The sequence below is a fragment of the Otolemur garnettii genome, unplaced genomic scaffold, assembly GCF_000181295.1.
Source record: "Otolemur garnettii isolate 467f Iridium unplaced genomic scaffold, OtoGar3 scaffold00002, whole genome shotgun sequence".
NCBI classification, from domain to species: Eukaryota; Metazoa; Chordata; class Mammalia; order Primates; family Galagidae; genus Otolemur; species Otolemur garnettii.
In genome coordinates, this window is record NW_003852397.1 from 50032344 (window position 1) to 50049657 (window position 17314).

Genomic DNA, 17314 nt, shown 5'->3' on the forward strand with positions numbered 1-17314 from the left:
AAAACTGCAAAAAAAAAGTTAGTAAACTAGATATAAATAAATGTTAATAATAAAAACTTATAAAATATTTGGCATAAACCATCATACAAAATTTTGGAGCCTATGCTAAGCAAAGGTACAGGCAAGACTGACCTCCATCTTTCTTAGTTTTCAGAGCTATCCTGGAGTTGCTATATTTATTATACAATTAAAACAGAAAATGTAAGATATATAAGGATTGGAAAGATACAGAATAAGTAGCTATTACTTATAATTGAAATTACCATCTACCTAAAAATTTTAACCAAATCAACTGGCAAATTAGTAAAAGTAATAAGAGCCCTATCATGTGCCTGTGCACATTATCAACAAGTAAAAATTGGCAGTTCTCTACTCAATCTGTCTAAATAGAAATTGTAATTTATATATGATTACTTTCATTACAGCAATAAAATGTCTTAAGTACCTAGAAATTAAACTCAACAACAAAAAAAAATTAAAGTCATTTTTGGAGAAAAAGATAAAACTTTATTAGACTAAATAAAAGAGAATAAATGGGGTGAGAAACCTTATATATGTATACAGAAATTCAATATTGTGTAAATGCCAATTCTCCCTCAATTTAGCCTGAAAGTCCATCCAATGCTGGTCAAAATACTAGTGGGATTTTGCTTAGAATGTGACATTTTTCTAATATTTTTATGGAGTATTAAATGTGTAAAAATTGTTAAGACACTTGCAGAAGATGAAGAAAATGAAACAAATCCACTAAAAATTTCATATGTTTAGAAATTTGAAAATATCCTAGTCAAAGAAAGAGATCATAGTGAAAATTAGAAAATATTTGAAATCAAACAACTATGAAAATATTGCACATAAAATTTGAGTAATGAAGAGAAAAACTTAGAGAAGATTAATTAATTTTGAAGTTAAGTAAGCTAACCATCCATCTTACGGTGTAAAGAAAAGATTAGAACATAAACCCATAAAAAGATAAAAGCAAAATGAATGAAATGAAATATACACAACAAAAAGGATCAACAAAAGATAAAGTTGGTTTTTTGAAAAACCTTACTAACAGAAAAACTTCAGGTAAGATTGATTGAGTAAAAAAGAATAAAATTACAAATAATCAATACTGGGAATAAAAGAAGGAATAACTACAGGTGTATAGATTTTAAAAATAAGATGAGGATATTATGAAATATATACACCCCAAATTTGAGAATTTAGATGAAATTAAAAATTCATTGCATCATGCAATGAATGGGCTGGGTATGGTGGCTCACGCTTGTAATCCTAGCACTCTGGGAGGCTGAGGCAAGTGGACAGCTTGAACTCACAAGTTCAAAACCAGCCTGAGCAAAACTAAGACCCTGTTTCTACTAAAAATAGAAAAACTAAGGCAAGAGGATCTCTTGAGCTCAGAGTTGGAGGTTGTGATGAGCTATGATGGCATGGCGCTCTACCCAGGGTGACAGCTTGATACTCTATCTCAAAAAAAAAAAAAAAAATTAACAAAAATGATTTAAAAAGAAATAGAACACCCAAATAATTTCATAACTGTCAATAAAATTGAATTGGATGTTTAAGTATTTTCACAAAGACTCCATGTACAGATGACTTTACTAGCAAATATTACCAAATGTTCAAGAAAAAATTCACAAATTCTTCAATATTAAAAAAAAAAAAGAATACCTCTCCAAACTCATTTTATGTCATCCCACGATCTCCTGGCCTTGGTGGTTTCTGATGAGAAATCAGCTGCTGATGTTATTGAGGACCCCTTGTATATGATAAATTGCTTTTTTCTTGCTGCTTTCAAGATTCTATCCTTGTACTTGACTTTCAGCATTTCAATTATTATGCGTCTTGGTGGGATCTCTTTGAACTTACCCAACTTGGAATTTGTTGAGCTTCTTGAATGAAAAGGTTCATGTCTTTCATACATTTGGAAATTTTTGGCTATAATTTATTATTTATGCCAGTTTTTTCTTTGGCTCTTCTTCTGGGGATTCCATAATGCACATATTGATATGTTTAATGGTATCCCAGAGGGCCCTAATCTCTTCCCATTTTCTCATTCTCTTTTCTGTAGCCATCAGAATGGATAATTTCAATTGACCTGTCTTCAAGTTCACTGATTCTTCTGCTTAATCAAATCTGCTGTACCTCTCTGGTGAAATTTTCATTTCAGCTATTGCTTTCAGCACCAGAGTTTCTATTCGATTCCTTTTTATAATTTCTATGTCTTTGTTGATATTCTGTATTCATGGATTGTTCTCCTGGTTTCCTTTAGTTCTTTGTCCATGATTTCCTTTAGCTATTAGAGCATGTTTAAGGCAATTGGTTTAAGTCTTTGTTCAGAGAAAGAATCTCACTTTTGCTCAGGCTGGTCTTGAACTCCTGAACTGAAGCAATCCGCCTGCCTTGGCCTCTTAGAGTGCTAACTAGGATTACAGGCATGATCCACCATGCCTAGCCTTAAGTCTTTGTTTAGTAAGTTTAATGCTTGAGCTATTTTTTTTTTTTTTATTGAAACAGAGTCTCACTTTATTGCCCTTAGTACAGTGACATGGCGTCACAGCTCACAGTAACCTCCAACTTCTGGGCTTAGGCGATTCTTTCGCCTCAGCCTCCTGAGTAGCTGGAACTACAAGTGCCCACCACAATGCCCGGCTGTTTTTTGTTGCAGGTTAGCTGGGGCCAGGTTCAAACCCATCACTCACCGTATATGGGGCTAGCGCCCTACCTACTGAGTCACAGGTGCTGCCCTAATGCTTGAACTTTTATAAGGATGGTTTCTGTGAATTTTTCCCCCTGTGAATGGGCCATAGTTTCCTGTTTATTTGTATGCTTTGTAATTATTTTGTTGGAAAGTGGACATTTTGAATATTTAAATGTGTAAAGTTTGAACAAAAATCCTGCTGCCCCGGAGTTTGACATTGACTGTTGAGGGCTATAGTCATCCATTTGTTCAATGAATTTCCAAATTATCTTTGTCATTTTTGTTTTGTTTGGCTTTTTTGAGACAGAGTGTTGCGTCCCATGGCATCATCATAGCTCACATCAACCTCAAACTCTTTTTTTTTTTTTGAGGCAGAATCTCACTTTGTCACCTTTGGTAGAGTGCTGTGGTCTCAGAGCTCACAGCAACCTCCAACTCTTGGGCACAGCAATTCTCTTGTCTCAGCCTCCCAAGCAGTTGTGACTGTAGATGCCCGCCACAACATTTGGCTATTTTTAGAGATAGGGTCTCCCACTTGCTCAGGCTAATCTCCATCCTGTGAGCTCAGGAATTCCACCTGCTTCAGCCTCACTGAGTGCTAGGATTGCAGGTATGGCTCATACCTGCATGCATGGCTCATAACATGTTTGGCCACAACCTCAAACTCTTGGGCTCAAGCGACTCTCCTGCCTCAGGTCCCTGAGTAGCTGGAACTAAAGGTATTGCCACAACACTGGGATAGTTTTTCTATTTTTAGTGCAGATGTCTCACTCTTGCTCACGTTGGTCTCTAGCTCCTGTGCTCAAGCAATCTGCCTATCTCAGCCTTCCAGAGTGCTAGAATTACAGGAGTGAGCCCCCAAATTATCTTTGTAAAGACTGAATTCCTTCTCACGTGTGCTCGCTGAAGTCTCTGTTTTATTCACTCAGCAGTCAACTACTAGTGACCCTGAAAGAGATTTCCTGAAATGCCTAGAAAGACAAAAAACAAAACCAAACAACAACAACCAAAAAACCACACAAAAATCCCCTCTAGTTTCTGAGTATTTGTTCTGAGCTAAGACACTCTTTCAATGCTAAGCCAAGATGACTGCAACTCTGTCTTAGTCTCACTTCCTGCTTATGTGGATCTCAAAGATCAACCAAAAGCGTAAATCTAAGGTACTCTCAGCATGCATCTTTCCCTAGGCATGTACACTATACTCCAGACTTTCTGGGATATGTGGTAGCCCTTCAAAGTGCTCGTTCCCCCCAAGAATCTTCCTCCTTAGCTGTCTGCTGCTTGCCACATTCTCCATTCTCTGCCGGGGTAGTTATGTCTTTAAATGTTTCCATCAGCTGCTGCCCAGAAAGCCACCCCAACCCAAGAAAGTAAAAATAAAGATCAGCCTCTGTGTTGGTTCTTTGGAGAATAAGACTGGTCAATGCATAATCAAAATTTTTTTTTATCAGAAACACAGCCCACCTGTAATGCTGGTGCCAAACTGGGGAATAGAGGTTGCTAGGTGGGAAGTAAAAACCCACAATTCTTTCTTATCAAAATCCAGCTGGGTCTTTTCTTGGTTGACTCAAGTGTTTAATTAAGTTCTTCCTTTTTTTTGACTTTTTTTCACTTTGTTGCCCCAGGCTAGAGTGCTATGGTGTCATAGCTCACAACAAACTCCTCAAGTGATCTTCTTGCCTCAGCCTCCTGAGTAGCTGGGACTATAAGTGCCCTCCACAACACACAGCTAGTTTTTCTATTTTTAGTAGAGATGGGGGTGGGGTCTCACTCTTGCTTAGGCTGATTTCAAACTCCTGAGCTCAAGCAATTGTTCTGCCTTGGCCTCTCAAAGTGCTAGGACTCTGGGCATGTGTCACCATGTTTGGCTTGATTCTATCAGTTGTTCCCCACTTGATTGTTGCTTCAGTGGAAGGACCAATTCTTGGAGCTACCTACTCTGTTAAGTCTGTGATGTCACTTTTGTTTCAACTACTTTGGAATACAATTTGGCACTAGGTAGGAGTGTGAAGATATGCAAACCAGCAATACTACTCTTTGATATGCACCCTAGAACTGTGGTTTTCACCTGGGTCAATTTTGGCTCTCCATGGACATTCGGAAATGCGGAAGACATTTTTGGTTTTCACTACTGAGGGCATGCCACTAGCATCTAATGGGTAGAGACCATGGATGCTGCAAAACATGTCACAATGCACAGGACTTGTCTCTCCCCCTAGCCCCAGCAACAAAGACTTATCTGGCCCTAAATGCTAGAAGTGCTAAAATTGAGACACCTTCATCTAGAGCAGTGGTTCTCAGCCTGTGGGTCATGACCCCTTTGGACTGTATCAAAGGTTTGCGGCATTAGGAAGGTTGAGGTTGATCTAGAGAAATGAGTGTCTATGTATACTAGGAGAATGCTCAGGGCTGCATTGTTTATAATAATCCTAAACAGGAAATGACTCAAATGACCATTATGCCCAGCAACAGTTGAATAGGTAAATATAATCTTGTATGTACATTCTTGTAGGTACATTCAGCGATATGTTTTATAGTAATGAAGATGAACAGTATAAACATTGATGAAGAAATACAAGAAAATGCCAGGCACAGCAGCACCTGCCTGTAATACCAGGTATTCAGGAGGCTGGGGCAGGGGGTTTGCTTGAGCCCTTGAGTTTCAGGTCAGCCTGGGCAACATAGTGAGGGCTTATCTCTAAAAAATAAAAATTAAAAAAAATGAAAGAAAATCATTTTCATAAATTTCAGGGCAGTGGTCACCTGCAGTGGAAAACTTTCAAGGGTAAGATTAGGAAAGTACCCATAAGAATCATCTGGGTTGCTGGCAATGTTCTATTTCTTGAACTGGGAGGTACTCACTTTTTATTTTTATTTATTTTTTTCATACTTATATTTATTTATCTATTATTTTTTGAGACAGAGTCTCACTATGACACCTTTGGTAGAGTGCTGTGGCGTCACAGCTCACAGCAACCTCAAACTCTTGGGCTTAAGCGATTCTCTTGCCTTAGCCTCCCAAGTTAGCTGCGACTACAAGCTCCCACCACAACACCTGGCTTTTTGTTGTTGTTGTTGTCGTCATTGTTGAGCAAGCACCAGCCCCAGTGCGTGTGGCCAGCACCCTAACCACTGTGCTACAGGCGCCGAGCTGGTACTCACTTTTTAAAAACTGAATACAATGTTAGTATTGTATTATTTTTATTTAAATTTCATCATAAAAAGGTAAAAATAAATTATGTTAGTAATTATAGATTCTTCCATTGCCTTACCTACTGTATCAGATCATGTTCTTATTTGTATCTTCAAACTGTTAGACTAAATGGTCATTCATTCACTCAATCAACAATATTTATTGAAGATGTACTATAAGCCAGTAACTGTTCTAAACACCAGGAATACAGAGATGGAACAAGATAGACATCTTGCAGAAAAGTGGGGACCACAGGCAGAAATTAACAAAAAGGTGAAAAAGATAATTTTGAAAGGGCCTAAGTATTTTGAAAAGAAGACAGAGTTAGAAGACAGAGTTTGACTGAAATGAGAACGACTGCAGTGAGATTTTAGATTGAACAGTCAGTGAAAAATTTTAGTAAAGATGACATTTGAGGAGCTACCTGACACATATCAAGTGAAGGAATGGGCTATGTGAAGTTCTGTAGGAAGAATATTCCTTTCTTTTTTGTTTGTTTGCATTTGTTAGGTAAAGCCCCTCTTATAATTTATTTTTATTTCAAATTAATATGAGACTACAAATTTTTATGTTTCATTGTTCTCACTTCCAAAATGAAGTTCCAGTTGTAAAAGAGCCCCTCACCCCAGGGGCGTGTTCTACACCTTCATAACGTACACATTAGGTGAGATCCTGCCTCATGCCCTCCCTCCTTCTGCCAATCATACCCCCCTCCCTCTTGCCCCATGCTAGAGTATATTTGTGTTTTATTGTTCATATGAGCATGTACTTGTTTATATATTGGCTTCATATTAGTGTTGCGTACACTGGATATTTATTTTTCTATTCTTACAATACTTTACTAAGAAGAATGTTTCAACTCCATCAAGGTAAATGTAAAAGGTGTAAAGTCTCCACCTTTTTATGGCTGAGTAGTATTCCATGCTATACATGTACCATGATTTGTTGATCCGTTCATGGGTTGATGCACACTTAGGTTGCTTCTGTGACTTAGCAATTATGAATTGAACTACAGTAAACATTCTGGTGCAAATGTCTTGTAGTAAAATGATTTGTTTTTCTGGGTAGATACCTAGTAATGGTACTGCAGGATCAAATGGAAGTTCTACTTTTAGATCTTTGAGGATTCTCCATACTTCTCTCCAAAAAGGCTCTATTAGTTTACAATCCCATCAGCAGTGTAGAAGTGTTCCTTTCTCGCCACATCCACACCAGCATCTGGTGTTTTGGGACTTTGTGATGTGGGCTAATCTTGTCCGGGTTAGGTGATAGAGTGGTTTGGTTTTGTATTTCTTTGATGATTAAAGACAAGGAACATTTTATTTATGTGTTCGTAAGCCATTTGTCTGTCATCCTTGGACAAGTTTTATTAAAGTCTCTTGCCCACTTATAAAGGGGGTTGTTTTCATTTTTCTTATTATTTAATTTCAGTTCTCTGTAGATTCTACTTATCAGGCCTTTGACAGATTCATAACATGCAAAAATCTTCTTGTATTGTGAAGGCTTTTTGCTTTGTTATGGTACCATTAGCCGTGGAAAAGCTTTTAAGCTTGATCAAATTCCAGTTATTTATTTTTGATGTTGCTGCAATTGCCAGGAGGGCTTCCTCTTATAGTTTTTCCCCAGGCCAATATCTTCAAGTGTTTTCCCCATACCTCCTTCCAGAATTTTTATTGTTTCATGTCTTAAATTTAAATCTTTTATCCAATGAGAATCAATTTTTGTCAGTGGTGAGAGGTGTGGGTCCAGTTTCAGTCTTCTACACGTGGACAGCACCATTTGTTAAATAAGAATTCTTTTCCCCAGTGCATGTTTTTTTTAAACTTAAGGAAGATCAAATGACAATATGTGGCTGGGAGCATCTATAGATTCTCTATCCTATTCCATGGATCTACATCTCTATTTTTGAGCTAGTACCATGCTGTTTTGATCACTATAGACTTACAGTATAATCTGAAATCTAGCAACGTTATCCCTCCAGAATTGTTTTTATTTCTAAGGACTATATTTGCTATTTGGAGTTTTATGAATTGAAACACTTTTTTTTCAAGTTCTTCAAAGTATGACATTGGTGTTTCAATGGGAATTGCATTAAATCCATAGACTACTGTGGGTAGCATGGATATTTTAACAATGTTGATTTTTCCCAGCCACAAGCATCGTATCTGATTCCATTTGTTGACATCTTACATTATTTCCTTTCTCAAAGTTTCATAATTCTCTTTATAGAGATCTTTCATGTCTTTTGTTAGATATATTCCCAGGTATTTCATCTTCTTTGGCAATATTGTAAAAGGAGCAGAGTCTTTGATTTTATTCTCAACGTGACATTGTTAGCATATTTGAAGGCTACTGATTTGTGGGTATTGATTTTGTATCCTGAGACACTGCCATATTCCTTGATCACTTCTAAGAGCTTTATAGTTGAGTCCCTCGGGATTTCCAGGTATAAGATCATGTCATCTGCAAAGAGGGAGCATTTGACCTCCTCTGTCCCCATTTGAATCTACAAGAAGAGTATTCCAAATGAAGGGAGATGTTGCTGAAGGTCTTAGGTAGGAAAATATTTGGCATGTTAAAGAAAATCAGGAAATAAAGTACAGCTGGTGTGGTGTGAATGCGGGAAGAGTGGTAGGAGATGAAGTTAGTACAGTGGGAAAGGCCCTGATCTTGTAGGATTTTGTAGACCACAGGAAGTTTGTATTTTTTCTTCAGTGCCACTGAAATGCTGTTCTGTACATGTAGGAGGGAAGACATGATATCTTAGTCTGTATTCTATTTATAAACAATAGAAATTTATTTCTCACAGTTCTGGAGGCTGGGAGCTCCAAGACTGAGGTGCTGGCAGGTTTAGCATCTGGTGAGGGGTGCTCTCTGCTTCACAGTGGTGCCTTGTTTCTGCATCTTCTAGAGGGGATGAATGATATGTTCTCACACGGCAGAAAGAACAGAAGGGCAAAAGGAACTGAACTGACTTTTTCAAGCAGTTTTTAAAATAAGGGCACTCATCCCATCCATCAGGGTAGAGCGCTCATGTCCTAATTATCTCCTAAAATCCCCACCTTTCAATACTATCACATTGATGATTATGTTTCTACATGAATTTTGAAGGGGACGTAGACATTCAAATAATAGTACATGAAGATAAATTTAGGCAAAATAATAGTAATCATGAGGTAGAGATGTGAGAAATGTATAGATTGAGGATATTTTTTGAAACTTGATCTTTAATTGCCTGGGCTGCAGTGCAATGGTGTCATCATAGTTCATAGCAACTTCAGACTCCTGGGTGCAAGCAATCCTCTTACCTCAGGCTCCTGAGTAGCCAGCTTCTAGTTTCTAATTTTTTTTTTTCCTCAACTTGACCTCCCAAAGTCCTGGGAGATACAGGAGGGAGCCATCATGCCTGGCCAGATTATGGTAGAGTCAAGCGTATTTGTTAATGGATTGGAAGTGAGAAAGAGAAGAAAGAGTGAAGAAAGAGGAAGACTTGGGAGTAAGAAAGTTAGATCAAAAGGTTTATTTGGGCCATATTAAATTGTGATGCCTTTTAGACATTCAGGGAGAGATGTCAGGTCAGTTATTGGATATGCTCTTTCACCACAGAGTTAATGTGCTAGATACGGAGATTTCTAGATTTCCCTTCAACGATGCTAAAAACATTTAACAAATTACTGGTTGATTTAATAAATTAGAGGGTATGCATACAATACTATTTCATGAATTGGTATGCAAAGATAATAATTTTTAATTTAAATAAGTAGATATACAATAGCATGTACCGTTTCCCTCCATTTTAAAGAATACAATACATTGCATATATGTCGTTGAAAGCTTGAAGCAAATAGACTGGAATATGAGCAGTGACTACTTCAGGTGCTGGGATTAGTGTAGTTGGGTTCTTTTTAATTCTTGTTATTGGCAATTTAAAATGTTTTCAACAATCAGGTACTACCTGTGTAATCTTTTTTTAAATAGAACCCATGCAGGTCTCTTTCAGCTGGGCAGTGTGGGCTGGATAATGTCAGGTGAGGCGCATCAAGGTGATCAGGCTGAGGCGTGGACCAGAAGCGAGCGGGCCAGGCTAAGAGGTCAGGTCCAGGATCTGAGGGCGAGGGTGGGCGGTCCAAAGGGCAACGCCCCTGCCGGTCACGTGCTCTCCGGCCACCAATGGCCTCTTCCGAGCCCACCTTGGGGACGGGGCGGGGCGCCCGGCTGGCGTCACCAGGACAACGGGCGTCGCCGGCGCCGTGTGACTTCGGGCTGTGGGCTAGCTCGCGGCTCTTCGGCCATGGTGAGTCTGGGGCCCGCGTCAGCCGGCCGCCCCGCCCTTCTCCTCCCGGGCGGTGTCCCCGCGCGGCCGCCCGCTAGGGTCGGGCAGGCGGCGCCAGGGGAGCGGAGAGGCCGAGCCGCGGCCTGTGGGGCTGCTGGGCTGGGCTGGGCAGGGCAGGCTGGGCGGGCCCGGGGGAGGGGGAACCCCGGTGGGTCCCGAGCTCCCGCCGGGACGGGGGCGACCGCGACACAACGTTCTCTGCCGGTGGAGTCTGGGTCCCATTCCAGACCCCCACTCAGGGGGCCGCTGGACTACATGACGCTATTTGGCCCGAGAGAGCCTGGGAAGCCACCCCGGGAGGGTGTGGTTAAAAAAAGAAGGCATATGAATATCACCAATTTATATATACACTGTGTTGCAGGTCTGTGTGCTTCCAGTTTTATGCAGTTATGTGTAAATAATACACATAATTTGTATTTCTTTCAAAATCATCCGGCTAGGTTTAACACGTGGGAATTTAAATTTGTAATTTTTGAGACTCCCCTCCCCCTTTTTTCAAATGGGAAGCATTAAGCTGGGAGGTTTTTTTCTGTATGCAGTACCCTCACTAAGGAATTTAATTAATCCATAATTAGTACATTAGAAGCGTTTTGGGAAATCATTACCTTTGTGTAATAAACTTGAGAGGGTGCAAGCATACCACCTGGCCCCCATTAAGCTCGTTTTATAAACCCTACTTGAAGAGTTGGCAGAGGTGCTGGCTTGAATAGACAAGGTTCAGGGAATTGCCGTCCAAAGGTGTATAATTTCTCCAGAGGCCTGGAGGGTTGTAAAAGAAGGGAGGAGCTGGACTCCCTGCTTGGGGCCACACCCTTGCTTAGAGTATTTGAGGGGGTATGGGAACAGGCATAGATAATAGGGAATTGCCTAGTTTTAAGAAACAGGTTTTGTTGTTGTTTGTTTCAAATTATTAATAATTAAGTGGAGATTTTTCTCCTAATCTGTAGGGATTAGTGGAAGTGCTCATGAGCTGAGAATGCAGGGTGTTCTCTAAGTGCCATTTGGCCCGTTAGAGGAAAAAACTATTTGGAACCCTGGCTGGCTCTGTTTTTTTCTTAATAACCAGGAGCAGGCAGTGATAAAAGAAAGTGGATGATCTGTATTGACTCTGGAAAGCAATTCCCAAGTATGAGGCTTGTTGATAGCAGGAAAAAATAATCACACATAAATCACAGTACTATATAATGTCTTTATTTTGTTCTTATATCTTTTTAAATTCTGATTTAAGTGGCAAATTAAGCTGGTAAGAGTTTGAGAAAGTGAATTTTACAAAAATGTGAGTGTTTTTAAATATTTCAGTGAGTTACTTTTTTTGTGTTACATGAGAAAAGCCCTTAACAGTTATAAAAGGAGAGAGAAAGAATATTCAAGGATTAAGTTTTCGCACCTCTCTGAGATCTCATATTCCTCCTGTTATCAACTTTCTGTTACTTTTTCTTCTTCCACCCTTTCTATCCTGTCCCACAGCCCACCTTGAGTCACTATTGTGAATTTTAGACTTTTGTGTACTCTAAAATAAATTCATTTGCTGTACTTTTGTACTGGTGGTTGCTTTGCTGAACTTAGAAATACTTTGCTTTTTGTGTATCTTTAAGCATTAAGAATTTAACTCATAAGAGGTTTTATTGATTGCTAATATGCCTAGGCTTTGATGAACGTGGGGAGATGGTTAGTATGGGGGGGCAGGGTTGGTATGGGGGTGATGGGATGAAAAGGCTGCCTATGTAATTTCCAAAACTATATTCCAGATCATGTTACACACTTCCTTAAATGCTTGAATCTAAACATACAACTTTTTTTTTTTTTTTTTTTTTGAGTCAGAGCCTCAAGCTGTCCCCCTGGGTAGAGTGCTGGGGCATCACAACTCACAGCAACCTCCAACTCCTGGGCTCAAGTGAGTCTCCTGCCTCAGCCTCCCAAGTAGCTGGAACCACAGGCACCTTCCACAACGCCTGGCTGTTTTTTGGTTGCAGCTGTCATTGTTGTTTGGCGGGCCCAGGCTGGATTCGAACCCACCACCTTAGGTGTATGTGGCTGGTGCCTTAGCCACTTGAGCCACAGGTGCCGAGCCTAAACATACAACTTTAACAGTTGATATAAATGACTTTGGATGTTAACTTTGGGACTCTGTTTAACTATTTCTCCATGAAAATTATTTCAATTAAGCCATTTGTTTCTACTGCTTCTATAATAATAATGACAGCTAACATTTATTGTGTACATTCTATGTGTGAGGCATTTTTCTAAGCATCTTAAATGGTCACCACAACCCTGTGAGGAAGATACCATTTCTTTATTTCAAATTTAGAGTGAGGAACTGAGGCATAAAGAGGTAAAGTAACTTGCCCAGGTCACTCAGCTGATTTCAAAACCAGGCAGTTTATCGCAGAACCTGTTTACAGATTGAACATCAGTATACGTTCCCCCATATATTCGTTAGGAAATTAGTTTTCTTATATTTTATTCCTGGCACTGAGTTAGATGCTCTAGAACAGAGTTAGCAGGCTTGGCCTTCTTTTTCCTTTCCCTTTTTCACGAAGTTAAAATAAGAAGGCATTAATGAAGATGGTGAATTAGATCAGGCTTCTTACGCATGGCTATAATAGCATTGAGAATTTCTCCTGTCACTTCAGTTCATGTTCCGGAACTGCATCTGCTTTTTGTGAATCAAAGACAAATGTTTTACATAATGCCTTTTAGATGAAATAGTGTTTTTAAAAATTTATTCAGCTGGGCATGATGGCTCATGCTTGTAATCCCAGCACTTTGGAAGGCTGAGGTAGGTGGATTGTCTAAGGTCATGAGTTCGAGACCAGCTTGAGCTAGAGTAAGAGCCCGTCTCTAAAATTAGCCAGGTGTCATGGTGGGTGCCTGTAGTCCCAGCTACTGGGGAAGCCAAAGCAAGAGAATTGTTTGAGCCCAAGAATTGGAGGTTGCTGTGAACTATGATGCCACAGCACTCTACTGAGGGTGACATAGTAAAACTCTGTCTCAAAAAATAAAAATAAATACATTTTTTCTGGGATTTCTTTCCTGATAATTTTTAGATTTATTTTAGTTTTATGTTCTGTAATTGTCATAAAAGGGTGTCGTGTTAGAATATTACTTGTCATTAAGTTTTTGTTATTTAATACTTTAGCTTGTAAAGCAGTTTTTATGAAACATAATAACATTGTGTTATATAATTTTTCTACTTTGTTCATTTGGACTTTCCTCCTATTTTGGTACTTCCTTTTCTGTATTCATTTTTGGTTAGGAATTTTCAGAGGTATTGGGAAGCACAGGATGGAAGGAAATTTCACAGTAAAATATTATTTTTTTGCAGGAAAGTGATTTTATTTTATTTTTTTTAATTTCAGATTAATATGAGGGTACAAATGATTAGGTTGCAATATTTACATTTGTTAGATATGGTCCTTGTTATAGTTGTGTCCTGAACCCAGGAGGTGTGCCATATACCCTTACATTGTGCCCATTAGGTGGGAGCGCACCCATTAAAGTGATTTTCTTTCCTCCCTTCCTTCTTTTTTTTTTTAGCAACCTCAAACTACTGGGCTTGAATCCTCTTGCCTCAGCCTCCAGAGTAGCTGAGACTACAGGTGCCCACCTTGAAACCCGGCTAGTTTTTCTATTTTTAGTAGAGATGGGGTCTTGCTCTTGTGCAGGCTGGTCTCCAAGTCCTGAACTCAAGCAATCCACCCCAAGCAGTCGAGCCTCCCAGGGTGTTAGAATTACTGGGCATGAGCCACTGCACCTGGCTCAAAATGAGTTTTATTATTATTTTTCTTTCTTTCTTTCTTTCTTTTTTTTTTAAAAAGAGACAGAGCCTCTATCGCCCTCGGTAGAGTACCATGGCATCACATAGCTCACAGCAACCTCCAACTCCTGGTCTTGCCTCAACCTCCTGAGTAGCTGGGACTACAGGCGCCTGCCACAACGCCTGGCTATTTTTTTTGTTGTTATTGAGGTTTGGCCGGGGCCGGGTTTGAACCCGCCACCCTTGGTATATGGGGCTGGCACCTTACTCACTGAGCCACAGGCGCTGCCCAAAGTGAGTTTTCTTAATTCAAGGTTTATAGCCATTTTTGATCTCTTTGTCATCACATGGTATAATTAATTGCTAGAACTTACATGATGATATCTATGTTAATAGATCATGAAAAGGTCTTTCTATTAATTTTCCTAGTCTTGACAATATCGATCTCCCTTTTGAGTGCACTGTTGTGGGTTTGAGAGTAATTTTTAGTAATTGTAACAATCACAGTCTTTTCTAGAGCCCTTTCTCTGTGCCCTGTTCTGGGATGATCACATTTACTCCTCCTCAGTCCTTCCAACACACCTGTGAGATTGCTATTACTATACTCATTTAATAGGCCCAGATTGAGTAAGCCATTTGCTCAAGGTTACATAGTGACAGAGCCAGGATTTGAATTAAACTAGTCTATTTCCAAAGTTTGGGATTTTAACTATTGCATCTTGGCTTATTTCCATACTAAAGATTGTGCCCACTGCTTGGCACCAGTGTACTACACCAAGATTAAGACCCTCAATGTCTCATCAGCTGAACCCGCAGGCTCTTTTTATATTTTATGTCAAACTGATAATGTCTGCTCTTTTTGTTTTCGTGCAGACAACCAAAGCTCAGATATGGATGGCCAGACATGGACTGGGTTGCACTTTTACTGCTGCTCTCCCTACCTCGCTTTGAGTCTTATGCTGTCCTATGTAGTTTCTTTATCAGCTGTTGCCTCTTCAAACACTGGGGTGGCTTGAGAGAGACGGGGATGCAACAGGGAGGTCTAGGGAAGCAGAACAGGGCAGTTGTTGGAAAGTTTTTGTGAAGTCAGAGTCTGCAGAGTCAGGGTTCAAACCCAGTTTTTCCAGTTCTCAGTGCCACCCCTATAGTTGTCTTTTTATTGATTTTTTCTGTTCTTTGCTTGCTTTTCTACCCAACAAATGTGTATTTGGGTGCTATTATATGCCAGTCATTGTTCTAAGTAGTGGGTAACCTACTACTAAGGTAGTAAAAAGTCCTTTGGAGTAGGATGGATGAAAGGAAAGAGGAGTTGTTTTGATGTAGAGTGGAGGAGAAGGCCTCTTTGATAAGCTGACACATTTAAGCAGAGGATCTGCCATGGGAATGCCTGGAGAAAGACCATGTCAGGAAAAGACACAGTGAAAGGTACTTGATGAAGTACCAATGAAAATTTTATGGTTGGGGGTCACCACAACATGAGGAACTGTTAAAGGATCGCGGCATTAGGAAGATTGAGAACCACTGTGTTAGGATGTTGAAAGCTGCAACAATTAGACATTATTGCTCTTACCCCAATAGCAAAGTTAGAGAAGGTACAAAATCACAGTTCTTTTTTTTTTTTGAGACTGAATTTTACTTTGTCACCCTCAGTAGAGTGCCATGGTGTTGCAGCTCAGAGCAACCTCAAACTTTTGGGCTCAAGTGATCATCTTGCTTCAATTTTTCATTTTTAGAAAGATGGGGGTCTCACTATTGTTTGGTCTCAAGCAATCTGCCTGCCTCAGCCTCCTAGAGCGCTAGGATTACAGTCATGAGCCACTTTGCCCAGCCCAGAATCACAGTTCTTTTAAAAATGTACCAGAGGGCGGCACCTGTGGCTCAAAGGAGTAGGGCACCAGCCCCATATGCCAAAGGTGGTGGGTTCAAACCCAGCCCTGGCCAAAAACTGCAAAAAAAAAAATGTACCAGAGAGCTAAGAACACAAAAAAATCTAAACAAACTAAAATACAGAAGATAATGAGCTGGTCCCAGAAAGAGACACACAGATACTTTCATCATAGACATTTTCTTTCTTTTTCTTTTTCTTTTTTTTTTTGTAGAGACAGAGTCTTATTTTATCACCCTCGATAGAGTGCTGTGATGTCATAGCTCACAGCAACCTCCAACTCCTGGGTTTAAGGCTCTTCTCTTGCCTCAGCCTCCCAAGTAGCTCGGCCTATAGGCGCCCTCCATGACACCTGGCTGTTTTTTTGTTGCAGTTTGGCTGGGTCCAGGTTCGAACTTGCCACCCTCGGTATATGGGGCTGGTGCCCTACCCCTATGAGCCACAGGTGCCGCCCTATCTGCCATAGACTTTTATTTATTTATTTTTAATAAGGGAAATTGTCTTTATTTGCATGTGAAATGATTCTACTTGGAATTCTCTTGTGGAATCCTAAACTCCTTAGCCACATACATCTAGGCTGACAGGTTTGAACCTGGCCCCAGCCAGCTAAACAACATTGATAACTGCAACGAGAAAATAGCCCAGCGCTGCGGCCAGCACCTATAGTCCCAGCTACTTGAGAGACTGAGGCAGGAGAATTGTCCAAGCTCAAGAGTTTGAGGTCTCTGTGAGCTGTGATGTGACTGCACTCTATCAAGGACGACATAATGACTCTGTCACAAAAAAAAGTCCAGAAGCAATGTCCAAAAATCAATTGTGCATCATTATATACATACTAGGAATAAATTGAAAAGAATTTCATTCTGAATAGCATCAAAAAGAAAGAATAAACACTTAAGGATAAATTTAACAGGTGGCACCTGTAGCTTAAGCAGCTATGGCGCCACCCACATAAACCAGAGCTGGTGGGTTCCAATCAAGCCTGGGCCTGCTAAACAACAGTGACAACTCCAACCAAAAAATAGCTGGGCATTGTGGTGGGTGCCTGTAGTCCCAGGTACTTGGGAGGCTGAGGCAAGAGTATTGCTTAAGCCCAGGCGTTGGAGGTTGCTATGAGCTGTGATGCCATGGCACTCTACCCAGGGTGATAGCTTGAGGTGCTGTCTCAAAGAAAAAAAACAACCCCAAAACAAAGAATCAGTTTAACAAAGAAGATAGATTTATACATTAAAAACTTCAGAACATTGCTTGGAGACATCAGAGGCCATGTATAAATAGAAAAAATATGTAGAAATCCTCATTCATGTATTAGACAATTCATTATTACAAAATCACATCTTATTGGCCTGGCACCTGTAGCTCACTGGCTAGGGTGCCAGCCATATACACCAAAGCTGGCAGGTTCGAACCCAGCCTGGGTCTGCCAAACAACAATGACA

The 17314-nt window shown here is 40.0% G+C and overlaps 1 protein-coding gene across 6 annotated transcripts in view; it reads left to right on the forward strand.

Annotated features, from left to right (window-relative positions):
• Positions 1 to 10094: 10094 nt before the first annotated feature.
• Positions 10095 to 17314, forward strand: part of FBXL2 (F-box and leucine rich repeat protein 2) — an 82468-nt gene continuing 75248 nt past the window's right edge. For 4 of the 6 annotated variants that reach the window (XM_023513923.1, XM_023513928.1, XM_012806096.2 and 1 more), the window contains exon 1: positions 10095 to 10194. Coding sequence is in view for 2 of the 6 variants with exons in the window: in XM_003781777.3 (XP_003781825.1) it covers positions 10192 to 10194 (3 nt within the window). In the remaining 4 variants the exon portion in view is untranslated. The remainder of the gene's footprint in view (positions 10195 to 17314) is intronic. The other 2 variants (XM_003781777.3, XM_023513914.1) reach the window with 1 other exon arrangement.